This window comes from Moschus berezovskii, chromosome 4 (genome assembly GCF_049115385.1).
Source record: "Moschus berezovskii isolate FMDL1 chromosome 4, NW_MosBer_1.0, whole genome shotgun sequence".
Lineage (NCBI taxonomy): Eukaryota > Metazoa > Chordata > Mammalia > Artiodactyla > Moschidae > Moschus > Moschus berezovskii.
The window spans coordinates 62,742,459-62,759,064 of record NC_142463.1 but is presented as its reverse complement, the minus strand read 5'-3'; the positions used below and the strand labels follow the sequence as shown (position 1 = coordinate 62,759,064).

The 16,606-nt window shown below is 36.5% G+C and overlaps 1 protein-coding gene across 1 annotated transcript in view; it reads right to left on the bottom strand.

The window, feature by feature from the left end:
* Positions 1–125: 125 nt before the first annotated feature.
* Positions 126–16,606, bottom strand: part of SPATA1 (spermatogenesis associated 1) — a 58,204-nt gene continuing 41,723 nt past the window's right edge. The window contains 5 exon segments of the mRNA XM_088835434.1: positions 126–616; positions 618–676; positions 2,983–3,081; positions 6,497–6,675; positions 13,660–13,771. Of these exon segments, the coding sequence (XP_088691560.1) occupies positions 589–616; positions 618–676; positions 2,983–3,081; positions 6,497–6,675; positions 13,660–13,771 (477 nt within the window). The 3' untranslated portion in view covers positions 126–588.

Sequence of the window (16,606 nt, the reverse complement as noted above, 5' to 3'; positions counted from 1 at the left end):
TTATGAGAGTAATTCATTTCCTACTTGCATAATTATTTATGGCAAAGTAAAACCAACCATTTTCCTTAGTATTTGCTGATTATTATTGTCTTTGTATTTTTAAAATAAATTTAAAAGATTTAAATTATCAGTACTAATCTCTGTCATAGCTGTGAATGCAAGTTAGACTCATATTTATTAAAATAAATAAATTTTCATTTTACAGTCAAACTAGGTATTATATTTTAAGACTATTTAAAAATGAAAATGATAAAATATAATACTTTAAAATAAAATGTAATACATTTGAAACCTTAAAAAATAGCCAAATAACCACCATTTTGCTTTTTTACACCTATATTTCCTGAAACACTGCATAATAGCCACAAGAAAAGGGAAAAGATGTAAAACTTATAATTTATATGAAACAAGGAGAACAATGGTTAAACAAATAGGTTCAAGTAAGTAAAAAAAAATTTTTTTTGGCCACACCACAATGCATGTGGGATCTTAGTTCCTAGACCAGAGATTGAACCTGCACTCTCTGTAGTGGAAGTGCGGAGTCTTAATCACTGGATCTTTCACCAATAAAATTTTAAATTAACATACCTAATTGAGATTGAAAAGTTGTATTAAGTTTCTTCTGTGCCAGTTCAGCTTTCAATGTGCGTAAATCTGAAATTGCTTGTTTTCTCATCTAGAAAAAAGAATTGTCTTTCAAAAATGAACTTCCATCTTTTCTAAAATTATATAATTGTCATATAAATAAGGGTTTTTGAAATGGCTTTCATGTCTTCTCTCATTTGCCTTCGGTACCTTTGCTTGCACTGGATTACTATGGTAAATGTATAGTTCATAAGTCCCTTTGAGTAAGCATGCTTATCTATTGCTAGGCATGCTACCAAATAATTTCACTTATTAGTATATAAACATGATAAAAATAAATGGTTCTAAAAAACTAGTGTGAGAAAGAATTTTATCTTTCGTTTATTTCAATATCTTCTCAATGTGTAAAGAAAATGGTAAAAGCAAAAAACCTCTGACTCCTAAAGAAATTACAAAAAAAACACATAATTTCCTGACCTTAGAAACCAAGCACGTACTTAAGAAATAAAATAGTGTGGTAAGCACTCTTGTAAGTGCATTAACCCCTTAGATTCTTCCAGAAATTTAATTGAAGCAGATACTGTTATTTCTCCTCATTTTACAACAAAGGAAACTGAAATGCCTAGAAATTAAGTAAATTGCTAAGGTACAAAACCAGAAAGTGGCACAGCCAGATTTCAAACTTAGACCATCTGCTACCAGAATGTGCCATTCGGAGTATTGTCTGTGGACCAGCAGCATCAGCATCACCTGGGAGTCTGTTAGTACTGAAGATTTTCAGGCTTCCCCCAGAGATCTATTGAATCAGATCCTGCTAGTTTTAACAGGATCTCCAAGTGATATAACACTGAACTTTGAGAAGCAGATTGTGCTATATTATTTGAATATGGTTGCAACAGTCAAAATAGGTCTTCTGCTCCTTAGATCTGTATCTTATGTGTAGATACATAAATTCTTATAATGTATCTTATGATGTCTGCTATATGACAGTTAGTCCCTATGGTTAATGTAGGATTTTTTTTCACCTGTAGCCTGTAAGCTGAAAACGTGGTTCTATTTTTTACATGTCTTTCCTGTTTTTTCACTATAATTCTAATTTGGGTTCAAACCACTTATATGTAATATTTATAAGGCTAAAATATACAAAAAATGGTGAGAACTAATGTGTATGCTTTCCAGAAGAAAAGGGCATTGAGGAAGTTGTAATTGAAGGCCTTGGTGGGTCTTCTACCCATCCAACTATGCTTAAGTGGACAAGTTTTATTTCTCTCCTTTTTCTCTCCTTTTTCTGAATACACATGAGTTTTCATTCACTGAATGAACTATTTTTTTAGTGTTTACTGTATAAAAATGTCAAATAACTCCTTTTTTTGTTTAAAATTGTCCTTTACCTTTTTCCTTTCCTGTAGTTTAAAGCTTTTCAGTGCTAAGCCAGGGTTTAGTCTGGAGAATGCTGCTAGTGAAAAGAACCTAGAACAGTGCTGTCCAGTAGAGTAGCCACTTGCCACATTTAACTATTTAACCTGAAAGTAACTAAAATTAAATCTAAAATTCAATTCCTCAGTCACACAACAATCTATATATCAAGTGTTCAACATCCTTATGTGGCTAGTGGCTACCTTATCAGACAGTGCAGGTCTTAAACATTTCCACCAACACAGAAAGTTGTACTGGACAGTGCTGATTCCTGACAGGGGTCATTATTCTCTGTCATAAAGCTATTTCTGATAAAGAGGTGAATTGAGAACACTCATATAACACTGTATATATATCTATGAAAATAACCAGAGTAAATGAGATAATTACCCAAGAGAGGAGAAAACATTAAAATTAAATGGGAGCTCAGAGAGCTCAGTGATTTGTCAGACTTAGGTATGAATAATGCTAATGTATGAAAATTACTTCTTTCAAAATATTCACGGGCTTCCATGATGGCTCAAGAGGTAAAGAATCTGCCTGCAATGTCTCCTGGTTCTGACAGGAGACATGGGTCTGATCCCTGGGTCATGAAGATCCATTGGAGAAGGAAATGGCAACCCACTCCAGCATCCTTGCCTGGAAAATCCCATGGACAGAGGAGCCTGGCGAGCTACAGTCCATGGGATCACAGAGTTGGACAGGACTGAGCACATGATGGATGGATGGGATACTGATTCACAAGGTTCTTTTACTTTATTTCTTAGTGAAATTTTACTAAATTTTGCTTTGGCCTTGTTAGGAATCTTTCACAGGATTTCATTATTATTATTGTACTTTTTTCATTCATGCTTTTTTGTTAAGGTAACAATTTTAAGACAGTCCTTACTGCCTTTACACTATTGACAAGAAAAGTTAAAACACCAAAGTAGTTTATTTCAAGATAAATGTTATAATCTTGTTAGGGGAAATTCAAAGTACCTTAATTTCTATTAAGAGTTTCATTTTGTCAGTATCCAGTTTTCTCTTAAGTTGATCAATAGCATGTTGTACTTCAGTGATCTGGATGATAAGGTGATTCTGTATAGGACAAATAAAGATGTCTTTGTTTAGTATAACATCTACCTTTAAATTTTTTAATTCTTTGTCAATATAAACAACAAAAAGATATAAAATATCAAAAGAGCATATCATGAAAATAACCTATTCCATAAAATAAGCTTGTTGCTTTACAGTAAATTGTTGAGTTGTTTAAATTATTGAGTTGTTAATTTCTTATGCTTTAGGGACCACTCTCCTTTATGTTGTACTACCATTTTCATGTATTATAAAAATAAATAGGTATTTGTAAAATTTACCATTAAATTAGCACCATAGAATCCAACAACTATTACTATAAGATGAATATACTAGGTTGAAGATACTTAGCAAGACTTCAGAAACTGGCATAATGGTTTATCAGTGGAATCATAATAGAATCACATTAAAATATTTAATAATGAAATATTGTATTTTATAAGAAAATCTGTATAATATGAGAAAACCTACTTTAGTTAAGTAAAGGTTACAAGTAACCTTTTGGTTACTTTTGTTCAGAAAAGTTTGTGAATTGTTATTGTTCACTGTTCAGTTGTTAGTTGTGTCTGATTCTTTATGACCCTGTGGGCTGTAGCATGCCAAGCTTCCCTGTCCTTCACCATCTCCTGGAGCTTGCTCAAACTCATGTCTGTTAAGTCGGTGATGCCATTCAACCATCTCGTCCTCTGTCATCCCCTTCTGCTGTCAATCTTTCCCAGCATAAGGGTCTTTTCCAATGAGTCGGCTCTTCCCATCAGGTGGCCAAAGCACTGGAGCTTCAGCTTCATCATCGGTCCTCCCAATGAATATTCAGGATTGATTTCCTTTAGGATGGACTGGTTGGAGCTCCTTGCAGTCCAAGGGACTCTCAAGAATCTTCTCCAACATAATAGTTCAGAAGCATCAATTCTTCAGCGCTCAGCCTTCTTCATGGTCCAATTCTCACATCCATACATGACTACTGGAAAAACCATGAAATGGTTTAGTCACTAAGTCATGTCAAGGTCTTGCGACCCCAAGGACTGTAGCCTGCCAGGGTCCTCTGTCCATGGGATTCTCCAGGCAAGAATACTGGAGGGGGTTGCCATTTCCTTCCACAGGGGATCTTCCTGACACAGGAATCGAACCCAGGTATTCTGCATCGCAGGTAGATTCTTTACCAACTGAGCTACAAGGGGAAAGCCATATCTCTGATTAAACAGAACTTTGTTGGCAAAGTAATGTCTCTGCTTTTAAATATGCTCTATAAGTTTGTCATAGCTTTTCTTCCAAGGAGCAAGTGTTTTTTTAATTTCATGGCTGCAGTTACAGTCTGCAGTGATTTTGGAGCCCAAGAAAATAAAGGCTGTCACTGTTTCCATTGTTTCCCCATCTATTTGCCATGAAGTGATGGGATTGGATGCCATGAACTTAGTTTTCTTAATGTTGAGTTTTAAGCCAGGTTTTTCACTCTCCTTTTTTCACCTTCATCAAAAGGCTCTTTAGTTTCTCTTTGCTTTCTGCCATAAGGGTGGTATCATCTGCATATCTGAGGTTATTGATATTTCTCCCAGAAATCTTGATTTCAGCTTGTGCTTCATCCAGCCCAGCATTTTGCATGTCATCTGCATATAAGTTAAATAAGCAGGGTGACCGTATACAGCCTTGCTTTACCCCTTTCTCAATTTGGAACCAGTCCTTTGGTTCTAACTTGCTTATTGACCTGCATACAGATTTCTCAGGAGGCAGGTAAGGTGGTCTGGTATTCCCATCTCTTTAAAAATTTTCCACTTCATTGTGATCCACACAGTCAAAGGCTTTGCCATAGTCAGTAAAGCAGAAATAGATGTTTTTCTGGAACTCTCTTGCTTTTTCTCTGATCCAGGATGTTAGCAATTTGATCTCTGGTTCTTCTGCCTTTTCTAAATCGAGCTTGACCTGGATTTTCAAACTGGATTTCCTGGAAGTTCTCAGTTCACATACTTTTGAAGCCTAGCTTTGAGAATTTTGAGCATTACTTTGCTAGTGTGTGAGATGAGTGCAACTGTGCAGTAGTTTGAGCATTCTTTGGCATTGCCTTTCTTTGGGATTGGAATGAGAACTGACCTTTTCCAGTCCTGTGGTCACTGCTGAGTTTTCCAAATTTGCTGGCATACTGAGAGTAGCACTTTCACAGCATCATCTTTTAGGATTTGAAATAGCTCAGCTGGAATTCCATCACCTCCTCCACTAGAACTAGTTCGTAGTTCTGCTTCTTAAGGCCCACTTGACTTCTCACTCCAGGATGTCTGGCTCTAGGTGAGTGATCACACCATTGTGATTATCTGTGTCAGTAAGGTCTTTTTTGTATAGTTCTTCTGTGTATTCTTGCCACCTCTTCTTAATACCTTCTGCTTCTGTTGGGTCCATACCATTTCTCTTTTATTGTGCCTGCCAATCTTTGCATGAATTGTTCCCTTGGTATCTCTAATTTTCTTGAAGAGATCTCTAGTCTTTCCCATTCTATTGTTTTTCTCTTATTTCTTTGCATTGATCACTAAGGAAGGCTTTCTTATCTCTCCTTGCTATTCTTTGTGAGGTGTAACTGTCTGCAAAGAAATAATTTAATCTGCTTTCATGAAAAGGATATTATCATTATTGAACTTGAGAAAACAGTAAAATAAAAAGTTTCAATGATGCTTAAAAAACCAGTCCATTCTAAAGGAGATCAGTCCTGGGTGTTCATTGGAAGGACTGATGCTAAAGCTGAAACTGCAATACTTTGGCCACCTCATGCGCCGAGTTGACTCACTGGAAAAGACTGATGCTGGGAGGGATTGGGGGCAGGAGGAGAAGGGGATGACAGAGAATGAGATGGCTGGATGGCATCACCAACTCGATGGACACGCGTTTGAGTGAACTCTGGGAGTTGGTGATGGACATGGAGGCCTGGCGTGCTGTGATTCATGGGATCGCGGAGAGTCGGACACGACTGAGCGACTGAACTGAACTGAATATGGAGAAAACTTTATTTAAAACTATTTGGATTTTACATTAAATTGACCTAAAATGGTAAACTTTTACTCATAGTAACAGAGTAGAGTGGTGGTTGGCGGAAGTGGGAGGTGTGGGTTGGGAGAAATGGGTGACAGTGGTCAAAAGCTACAAATTGTAGATGTAAGATCTACAAGTTCTAGGGATATAATATACAGCACAGGGGCTTTCCTGGTGGCTCAGACAGTATAGAATCTGCCTGCAATGCAGGAGACCTGGGTTCGATCCCTGGGTTGGGAAGACCTCTGGGAGAAGGGAATGGCAACCCACTCCAGTATTCTTGCCTGGAGAATTCTGTGGACAGAGGAGCCTGGCAGGCTACAGTCCATAGGGTTGCACAGAGTCAGGCACAACTGAAGTGACTTAGCATGCACACACAACAGAATGTGAACATATTTAATAGTACCTTAGAGTCTGTGATGTTTGCAAGATTCTTTGGTCTCATCTTGATCTCCCTGGCTTCAAGTTGCATGAGCAATTTTTTATAGTAAAGTTCCAAATCTTCTCGAAGTTTTGTTAACGCTTCCTCCAATGACGCTGTAACTTTCTTTGTTTCAAAGCACTTTTTTTTCCAAATACCACAGGCTTAAAAAAAAAAAAACAACCAACAACAACAAAAAACTGCAAATGCTATAGTTTGATTAAACTTTTCAATCTGGAAAGGACCCTGGAGTTAATTCAAACCATTCCTCTCTCATATGCTAAGGAAATTAGAGTTAAGAGCAAAATGTTTATTGAATAAAAGGCCTACAAATATAGTAAAATACTCTTAAATCCAGGAACCAAAATCAAGTTCTTCAAGCTTGTACTTTTTTAAGAAAATCTTTCTTCAAAATACTGCCTATAACAAAATGTGTATATTTTTGATTACTTTTATCCATAATCTGATTTGAATTCAGTATTTATATAATTAAAAATATAAAACAAAAATGCAAAATATATATTTTCAGATTTTCCTTATTTTTCAGCCCCAAAATGACTTATTTTGTGAAATCACTTGATTCTAATTCATCATTTATCAAAATTATTGCCAATATATCCCCAAACTTCTGTAGGGCAGAATTTCTTAAACATGACTTCTGGTTGAGAAAATTAGAAATTAAACTCTGCCAGTTTAAGGAATCACTTTGACACTAATGAGATTCTAAATATAAACTTAATTGGAACACAAACTGCATGCTAGTATACCAGAATATGCTTGCATTTTCTTTTTTAAGATTATCATGAAAACACCTTAAAATTCTATATTATAAGGTGATTTAATGAAAAAGAAAAAACTATGGAACTTTAACTCAAGATTTTAACGATTTATCTCAGCCCGATATCTAACCCCACAGCAAGTTCTACTGGTACTACTCCCAAAATCCTTTGTGCGTCTCGCACATTTTCCCTTCTTCAGCGCTGCATTCCTCGGCAATCCACTATTATCTTTTGAAAGATATACTATCTTTCTAATGGCCTCTCTGCTTCCATTCTTGCCCCTCTACAGGCTATTCCATCTTTCTAGAACATCTTTCAGTTCATTTCAGTTCAGTCGCTCAGTCGTGTCCGACTCTTAGCGACCCCATGAACCACAGCACGCCAGGCCTCCCTGTCCATCACCAACTCCCGGAGTTCACTCAAACTCATGTCCGTCGAGTCGGTGATGCTATCCAGCCATCTTATTCTCTGTCGTCCCCGTCAAAATCACATAAATCCAAAGGTTAAAAATCCTCGATGTCTTCCCATATTACTTGTAACACAATCCAGCTTCTGGAACTGGCCTATCTGTTCCTTGCTAACCTTGTGATTTTCTTCCTCTGCATTCTTTATTACTGATCACACTCCAGCCACACTGGTCTTGGTTCAGGTCCTTAATTCTGAAAGCTTATTTCTATCTCTATATCTTGACTTTTAGTGTTCCTCCTGTTTGGACTCTTCCCCCTATCTTTTTACACACTTGTTGTTGTTTAGCTGCCAAGTCATGCCCAGCTCTTTTTGCGATCCCATGGACTGTAGGCTACGAGGCTCCTCTGTCCATGGGATTTCCTGGGCAAGGATACTGGAGGGGGTTGGGTTGCCATTTCCTTCTCTAGGAGATCTTCGCAACCCAAGAATCGAACCTGTGTCTCCTGCATTCTTAACCACTGAGCCATCAGGGAAGCTCCTTCACATGTTTACCATTGTTTATACAAAGCTTAATGATATCTCCTCAGAGAATCCTTCCTTGAAAAATCTAGCTAAACCATCTCTCCTGCCCCACCACTCTTTACTCTTTTAATTAAATTTTTAGCTCTCATCAGTAGCTGATGAGACCACTAGTAGCTATTTGTTTATTGTCTGTATCCTCCAATTAGAGGCAACCCCTTGAGGGTAGGGCCATGTTTGTCTTATTTACTGCTGTATCCTCAGCATTTAAAACAATGCTGAGAACTGAGGTGCATAGAAGGCTCAATCAAAATATTTGATGACTGATAGATACATTTTATCTTGAAACATTCCTGTTGAAATAGAAAGTAAGTGATAATTCTCATTTTATAAATGGATAGAGTGAGGCACAAAGAGGAGAAATAACTTGTGTAAGTAAACGATTATTCTGGTATCAAGTTCTGGTCCTGTGATTTCTAATTCATTGCTCAAGTCTGTCTGATAAAATTGCTCTTTATCACTATAACATGACCAAATCATTGCCACCTCTTCTGGGGTAACGCTTTATTATGAGGTGAAACATTCAGAAATACCTCCTGACATTGTCTGTAACCTCCAGTCAGATCTAGTACTAGAGCAATAATTTTGCTGTAAACTGAGAGATTCAAGGGATTAGATCTGATACACAAAGCACCTGAAGAACTATGAACAGAGGTTTGTTAACACTGTACGGGAGGCAGTGATCAAAACAATCCCCAAGAAAAAGAAAGGCAAAATGGTTGTCTGAGGAGGTCTTACAAATAGCTGAGAAAAGAATAGAAGGGAAAGGCAAAGGAGAAAAGGAAAGATATATCCATCTGAATGCAGAGTTCCAAAGAATAGCAAGGAGAGATAAGAAAGCCTTCCTAAGTGATCAATGCAAAGAAATAGAAGAAAACAATACAATGGGAAAGACTAGAGATCTCTTCAAGAAAATTAGAGATACCAAAGGAACATTTCATGAAAAGATGGGCATAATAAAGGACAGAAGCAATACGGACCTAACAGAAGCAGAAGATATTAAAAAAGAGGTGGCAAGAATACACAGAAGAACTGTACAAAAAAGATCTTAATGACCCAGATAACCATGATGGTGTGATCACTCACCAAGAGCCATACAGCAAATCCCCATTGGTTATCTATTTTACATATGGTAATATAAGTTTCCATGTTCTCTTTGCATACATTTCACCCTCTTCTCCTCTCTCCCCATGTCCATAAGTCTATTTACTGTCTGTTTCTCCATTGCTGCCTTGTAAATAAATTCTTCAGAACCATTTTTATAGATTCTGTACATGTATGTTAGAATATTTATCTTTCTCTTTCTGACTCATTTCACTCTGTATAATAGGTTCTAGGTTCAACTACCTCATCAGAACTGACTCAAATGTGTTCCTTTTTATGGCCGAGTAATATTCCATTGTGTATATGTACCACAACTTCTTTATCCATTCATCTGTCAATGGGCATCAAGGCTGCTTTGGTGTTCTAGCTATTGTAAATAGTGCTGCAATGAACAATGGGATACATGTGTCTTTTTCAACCCTGGTTTCCTCAGGGCATATGCCTAGGAGTGGGATTGCTGGGTCATATGGTGGTTTTATTCCTAGTTTTTTAAGGAATCTCCATACTGTCTTCCACAGTGGCTGTATCAATCTATATTCCCACCAACAGTGCAAGAGCATTAAAAATTCAATTATTTTTAAAAACTGACATTTATTTATTCATTTTAACAGTCATGTATTAAATAAATGTTTATTAAGTGCCTGCTGAACTTAGTCACTGTTCTAGCGGCTGGGGAGACAGTAATAAGCCAACATAATCTTGTCCCTGCCCTCAAAGTGTTTATGGTCCAGTGGAGGAATGATGATCAAGTTAAGCAGTAGAGATACATCCTGATAACTGCTATGATAAAGGAATGACAGATTCTATGTATGGGAGTACAGATGAAAAACACCTAAATTAAATGGAAGAGATCAAGAAAGGCTTCCAGGAAAAGTGGTAGATGTACTGGAATCTAAGCTTCCCTAATGGCTCAGTCAGTAAAGAATTTGCCGTTTGATCCTTGGGTGAGGAAGATCCCCTGGAGAGGAAATGGCAACCCACTCCAGTATTCTTGCTGGAACAATCCCATGGACAGCAGAGCCAGCCAGGCTACAGTTTATGAGGTAACAAGAGTCAGACATGACTTAGCGGCTAAACCACCACCCACCATACTAGAATCTGAAGTGTGCCTCCTCTTGGCTCCAGGCTTTCTGTCTTCTCCCTCTGCCATCTAAATCTTATCTTCTCCTTTTACTCCTTTCTTCAGAGTTCCTGGTTATTTCCTACTAATCATTCAATCTCAGCTTAGATATCACTCTCAAAGCCTTCTTTGAGTCCCTTAGTCTCCCCTAGATGCTCAGTTTTTTTTGGTATGTGTCTCTGTCTGCTTTGCTAAATTGAATGAATGGGTGAATGAATGAGAGAAATGAGGTAAGAAAAAGTTTCCTTGCAATAATTAGAAACAGTGTTGTTAGAACTTGTAGAAATGAAAAAATGAGAAAGGGTGGAGGAAGCATAGGATAATGATTTGAGAGATGTTAAATAATTTGAGAGGCTTACATTTTGGGTTGTATTAGAAGATAAAAAGGGTAAAACGTATATATGGAATTAACTGCCTTTCAGTTCAGTTCAGTCACTCAGTCATGTCCAAATGTTTGCCACCCCAAGGACTGCAGTATGCCAGGCTTCCCTGTCTATCACCAACTCCTGGAAATTGCTCAAACTCATGTCCATCGAATCGGTGATGCCATCCAACCATCTCATCCTCTGTCATCCCCTTCTCCTCCTGCCTTCAATATTTCCCAGCATCAGGGTCTTTTCCAATGAGTCAGTTCTTCCCATCAGGTGGCCAAAGTATTGGAGCTTCAGCTTTAGCATCAGTCCTTCCAATGAATGTTCAGGATTGACTTCCTTTAGCATTGACTGGTTTGATCTCCTTGCAGTCCAAGGGACTGTCAAGAGTCTTCTCCAACACTACAGTTCAAAAGCATCAATTCTTCGGTGCTCAGCTTTCTTTATAGTCCAACTTTCACATCCATACATGACTACTGAAAAAAACCATAACTTTGACTAGATGGACCTTTGTTGGCAAAGTAATGTCTCTGCTTTTTAATATGCTATCTAGATTGGACACAGCTTTTCTTCCAAGGAGCAAGCATCTTTTAATTTCATGGTTGCAGTCATCATCTACAGTGATTTTGGAGCCCCCTAAAATAGTCTGTCACTGTTTCCATTGTTTCCCCATCTATTTGCCATGAAGTGATGGGACTGGGTGCCATGATCTTAGTTTTCTGAATGTTGAGTTTTAAGCCAGTTTTTTTTACTCTTTTTCACTTTCATCAAGAGGCTATTTATTCCTCTTTGCTTTCTGCCATAAGGGTGGTATCATCTGCATATATAATATTATCGATATTTCTCCCTGCAATCTTGATTCCAGCTTGTGCTTCATCCATCCAGGCATTTTGCATGATATACTCTGCATGTAAGTTAAATAAGCAGGCTGTCAATATACAGCCTTGATGTACTCCTTTCCAAATTTGGAACCAGTCCATTGTTCCATGTATGGTTCTAACTGTTGCTTCTTGACTTGAACACAGATTTCTCAGGAGGCAAGTCAGGTGGTCTGGTATTCCCATCTCTTTAAGAATTTTCCACACTTTGTTGTGATCCACACAGTCAAAGGCTTTTCCACAGTCAATGAAGCAGAAATAGATGTTTTTCTGGAACTCTCTTGCCTTTTCTATGACCCAATGGATGTTGGCAATTTGATCTCTGGTTTCTCTGCCTTTTCTAAATCCAGCTTGAACATCGGAAGTTCTTGGTTCACGTACTGTTGAAGCTTAGCTTGGAGAATTTTCAGCATTACTTTGCTAGTGTGCAAGATGAGTGCAATTGTGTGGTAGTTGGAACATTTGTTGGCACTGCCTTTCTTTGGGATTGGAATGAAAACTGACCTTTTCCAGTCCTGTGGCCACTCTGAGTTTTCCCAATTTGCTTGCATATTGAGTGCAGCACTTTCATAGCCTCATCTTTTAGGATTTGAAATAGCTTAGCTGGAATTCCATCACCTCCTCCACTAGCATTGTTTCGAGTGATACTTTTTAAGGTCCACTTGACTTTGGATTCCAGGATGGGCTCAGGAAACTCAAGTAGGGGCTCTCAACCTACAGGGGTGGGATGGGGAGGGAGATGGGAGGGAGGTTCAAAAGGGAAATGATATATGTATACCTATGGCTGATTCATGTTGTGATCTGACAGAAAACAACAATGTTCAGTAAAGCAATTATCCTTCAATAAAAAAATAAAATAAAAAATAATTGAATTTTAATAAAAAGCATGTTGCATTTAGTGTATAATAGTCAAACAATGATTTCATCTTTCCTATAGTGAATCTATATCAATAGTGTACCATTTAAACTATAACAGTAAAACAGTAAATATCATTTTGTGATTTATTCTGTAAAATCAATCACAGGCACAGAATTTACAGGCATAAATTCTGTAAACCTTGAGTTTCCTTTATAGTGATAAAAGATATGTAATAAATTTTACCATGACAGCGCTTTAATTTGCCTTGTTCCAATAGCCTTTCAGCTTTTTTCATTAGATCTTCTCTAATTCTTCCCAGATATCTTCTTTCTTCCTTTACTTGTTTCATTTGTTCAATAATCTTCTCCCCTAATAGATTATAAGCTATACTCATAAATACCTAAAAGCTAAAAGATGGGTCAAGTCCTAAAATATAGAATATAAAACTAAAAAAATGCTTAAAACAGCAAGTATAAATTTTACCCCAAACTCTGTTTTTCTACTTGTAGTATAGTGATTTGCCACTGTGGAAAACACTGAGGAGTCATTTCAGTATTTATAGGAGATTTATATATATATGTAAACAATACAGTATGTTTCTTTTGCACTTATATATATGTATAGAAACTAGGTAAAGCTTGTGTAGTTATATCTCTTGATTTAATTCTTTACGTAAATTTATCTTGGGTCCAAAGTTATTGTACTTAAATCTTACATAGAAAAATGTATATTTTAGAATATATATATTTTTAAGTAGACATAATACTAGTGACACATATGCAGTAATCAACAATAACAATCATATACTTTAAAATAATTTAACTTTTTGTGGTAAAATATACATAATTTACCATTTTAATCATATTTAAATGTACAGTTTAATGGCACTGTGTGTGTTCATAATATTTTGTAAGCATCACCACCCCTTCATCTCCAAAACTTTATCTTTCCAAACTAAAACTCTGTACACATTAAACAATTAAGTCCTCATTAACATTATTTAACTTTACCTCATAAAATCATCTGTACTTATAGTATCATCATACTTACTCTCAATCTGGGATAAAGATATATCAGTTATTCCTGGAGAAGGAGCAGGTTGACAAGGAAGTGAAGGAAAATCAATAAGATCTGGTAGGGGGTTGTACTCTGTTTTACCTAGCTGTAAGCAAACATGAAAATCAGTAAGATCTGGTAGGGTGACACATTATTTTTCACCTATTTGTAAGCATCTGATAATGCCAGCAGTAACGAATTTTTTTACTTATAAGGTGATGAACTCCAAAATCTGTCTTTGTAACTATAGATCCTCTCCAGTGCTCTATTTTCCCCATTCCACTATTACTTGGCCATTATACCATAGGAGCTTCAAACTAAAAATTTACACGAAAGGAAAAAAAAAGAATCTATATTCCTTTCTAAGCATGATTTCCTTCCAAGATTTCTGATTTTAATAATTTACTATGACAACTTTTAAATGTTTCTCAGATGGCTATTAAATTTTTTCTTCTTGAGCCAATTTTGACCATTTATATTTGCTTAGAAATTGGACATCCTAGCACATTTTCAAATTTTAGCATACATTATATTCTCATAAATTTTATCACCTCTGTATTTGTGTTACATTGCCTTCATCTCACCTAATTTTTGTGTTTCTACCTTTTCTGTGATAAACTACCTCAAGCCTTACCAATGTTGATGTTTCTGCCACTACCACTTTATAGATCTTGAACTCTTTTCAATTCTAATAGGCTGTTTACTTCTGTAACTTATTAGTTTCTACTTTTATCTTCATTTAGTTCAGTTCAGTTCAGTCGCTCAGTCTTTGCGACCCCATGAATCACAGCACGCCAGGCCTCCCTGTCCATCACCAACTCCCGGAGTTCACTCAAACTCATTAAGAAACCCTTATCCCTACTTTGTTTTATTATTTTTTCTAGTTTATTGCATTTTATTTTATTTTGTTAACTTATAAGGTCAGATTCCCACAGGATAATGGCAACCACCTAAATTAGAATCTCTCCACACATGCTCTCAACTGCTATAAAAAGAAAGCAAATATAATCACCCATAACTTATGACTGCAGTGTAACTAGGACACAGAATCCTCTAATTTACATATACTTTAATTTACATGTAAGTGGAGAAATAAACACCCTAGGCCACCAGTGTGTGCTTAGGAGCTCACATCTAAGCAGAGTGAGATGGGGACTATGTATTAGAGAGACAATACACAGATAACACGGTGAACATTAACCACAGTTCAGTCTTAAAGGGGAGGGTCCTACATGTGGTGGAGAAATATTGAGAGATAGGGTATGAACTGGTAAATCAGAGCTCTTTCTATGAGGAATCTGAAAGAAAAGGGCTTTTAAAATGTAGAGGACGAGAGGTGGTAATTATGGGAAAACATAGTTACTAGGTGAGAGGAAAATGCTTCAGAAGCAAGAGATGTTCTGTTAAGCAAGTTAGTAAGAGAAAGAAAGGTGGTCAAGTTAGTTAAGAGCTCTGCTGAATTAAATCAGTAAGAATGTAAACAAAGGAAAAAGACCATTTCCCTCAAATGCCCCATTTATTTAAAAATAAACAGCTGCATTTTATTATAACAACAGAAGAGGGCACTCCTAATCTATAAGCTAAACTAAACCACCAGAACACTACTCCCTGTTCCTCTGTAAGAACACCTGCTACTGATTCAGAAAAATCCAAAACAAATAAGCAAAGACAACATCTATAAAATAATCTAACTTCCATGCTGAGTTACTTTTTGAAAAACCTTAAAATTGAGAACTAAAACAAAACAAAACCAGCAGTCAAGAGGCAGGAAAAATTAACAATATCCCAACATAGATTGTACTAAATTAATTCAAAGCATTTTAGGTATTAACGAACACCATAAATCACAAATTTAGACATTCAGAATAAAAATGGAAAAACAAAAACCCAGGAAGATATAAAATGGAAATTGACCAAATTGAAGAAAGAAATTAAAGAAAAAAACAAACTGTCTCAGAATAACAGGTATTCGAACAGGAACAGATATGACCAAAAAAATATAGTAAGCATAATAGAGAATAGAAATAAAAGGAGCAAAGAAAATTAAACAGAAATAAATGGTAAACTTCACCTAGAAGAAATAAAAAGGAGTTAATCAATAATGAATAATGCAATAAACTGAGATCAAAAACACTCTGGAGGGAACCAACAGTAGAAAAACTGAGGCAGAAGATAGGATAAGTGAGGTGGAAGATAGAATGGTGGAAATAAATGAAGCAGAGAGGAAAAAAGAAAAAAGAATTAAAAGAAATGAGGACAACCTCAGAGACCTCTGGGACAATGTCAAATGCCCCAACATTCGAATCATAGGAGTCCCAGAAGAAGACAAAAAGAAAGGTCATGAGAAAATACTTGAGGAGATAATAGTTGAAAAATTCCCTAAAATGGGGAAGGAAATAGCCACCCAAGTCCGAGAAACCCAGAGAGTCCCAAACAGGATAAACCCAAGATGAAACACCCCAAAACACATATTAATCAAATTAACGAAGATCAAACACAAAGAACAAATATTAAAAGCAGCATGGGAAAAACAACAAATAACACACAAGGGGATTGAAAGGTGATCTTTCAATAAAAACTCTTCAGGCCAGAAGGGACTGGCAGGACATACTTAAAGTGATGAAAGAGAGAAACCTACAACCCAGATTATTGTACCCAGCAAGGATCTCATTCAAATATGAAGGAAAAATCAAAAGCTTTACAGACAAGCAAAAGTTGAGAGAATTCAGCACCACCAAACCAGCTCTTCAACAAATGCAAAAGGATCTTCTCAAGACAGGAAACACAGAAAAGGTGTATAAACTCAAATCTAAAACAACAAAGTAAATGGCACGGGATCATACTTATCAATAATTACCTTAAATGTAAATGGGTTGAATGCCCCAACCAAAAGACAAAGACTGGCTGAATGGATACAAAAACAAGACCCCCATATATGCTG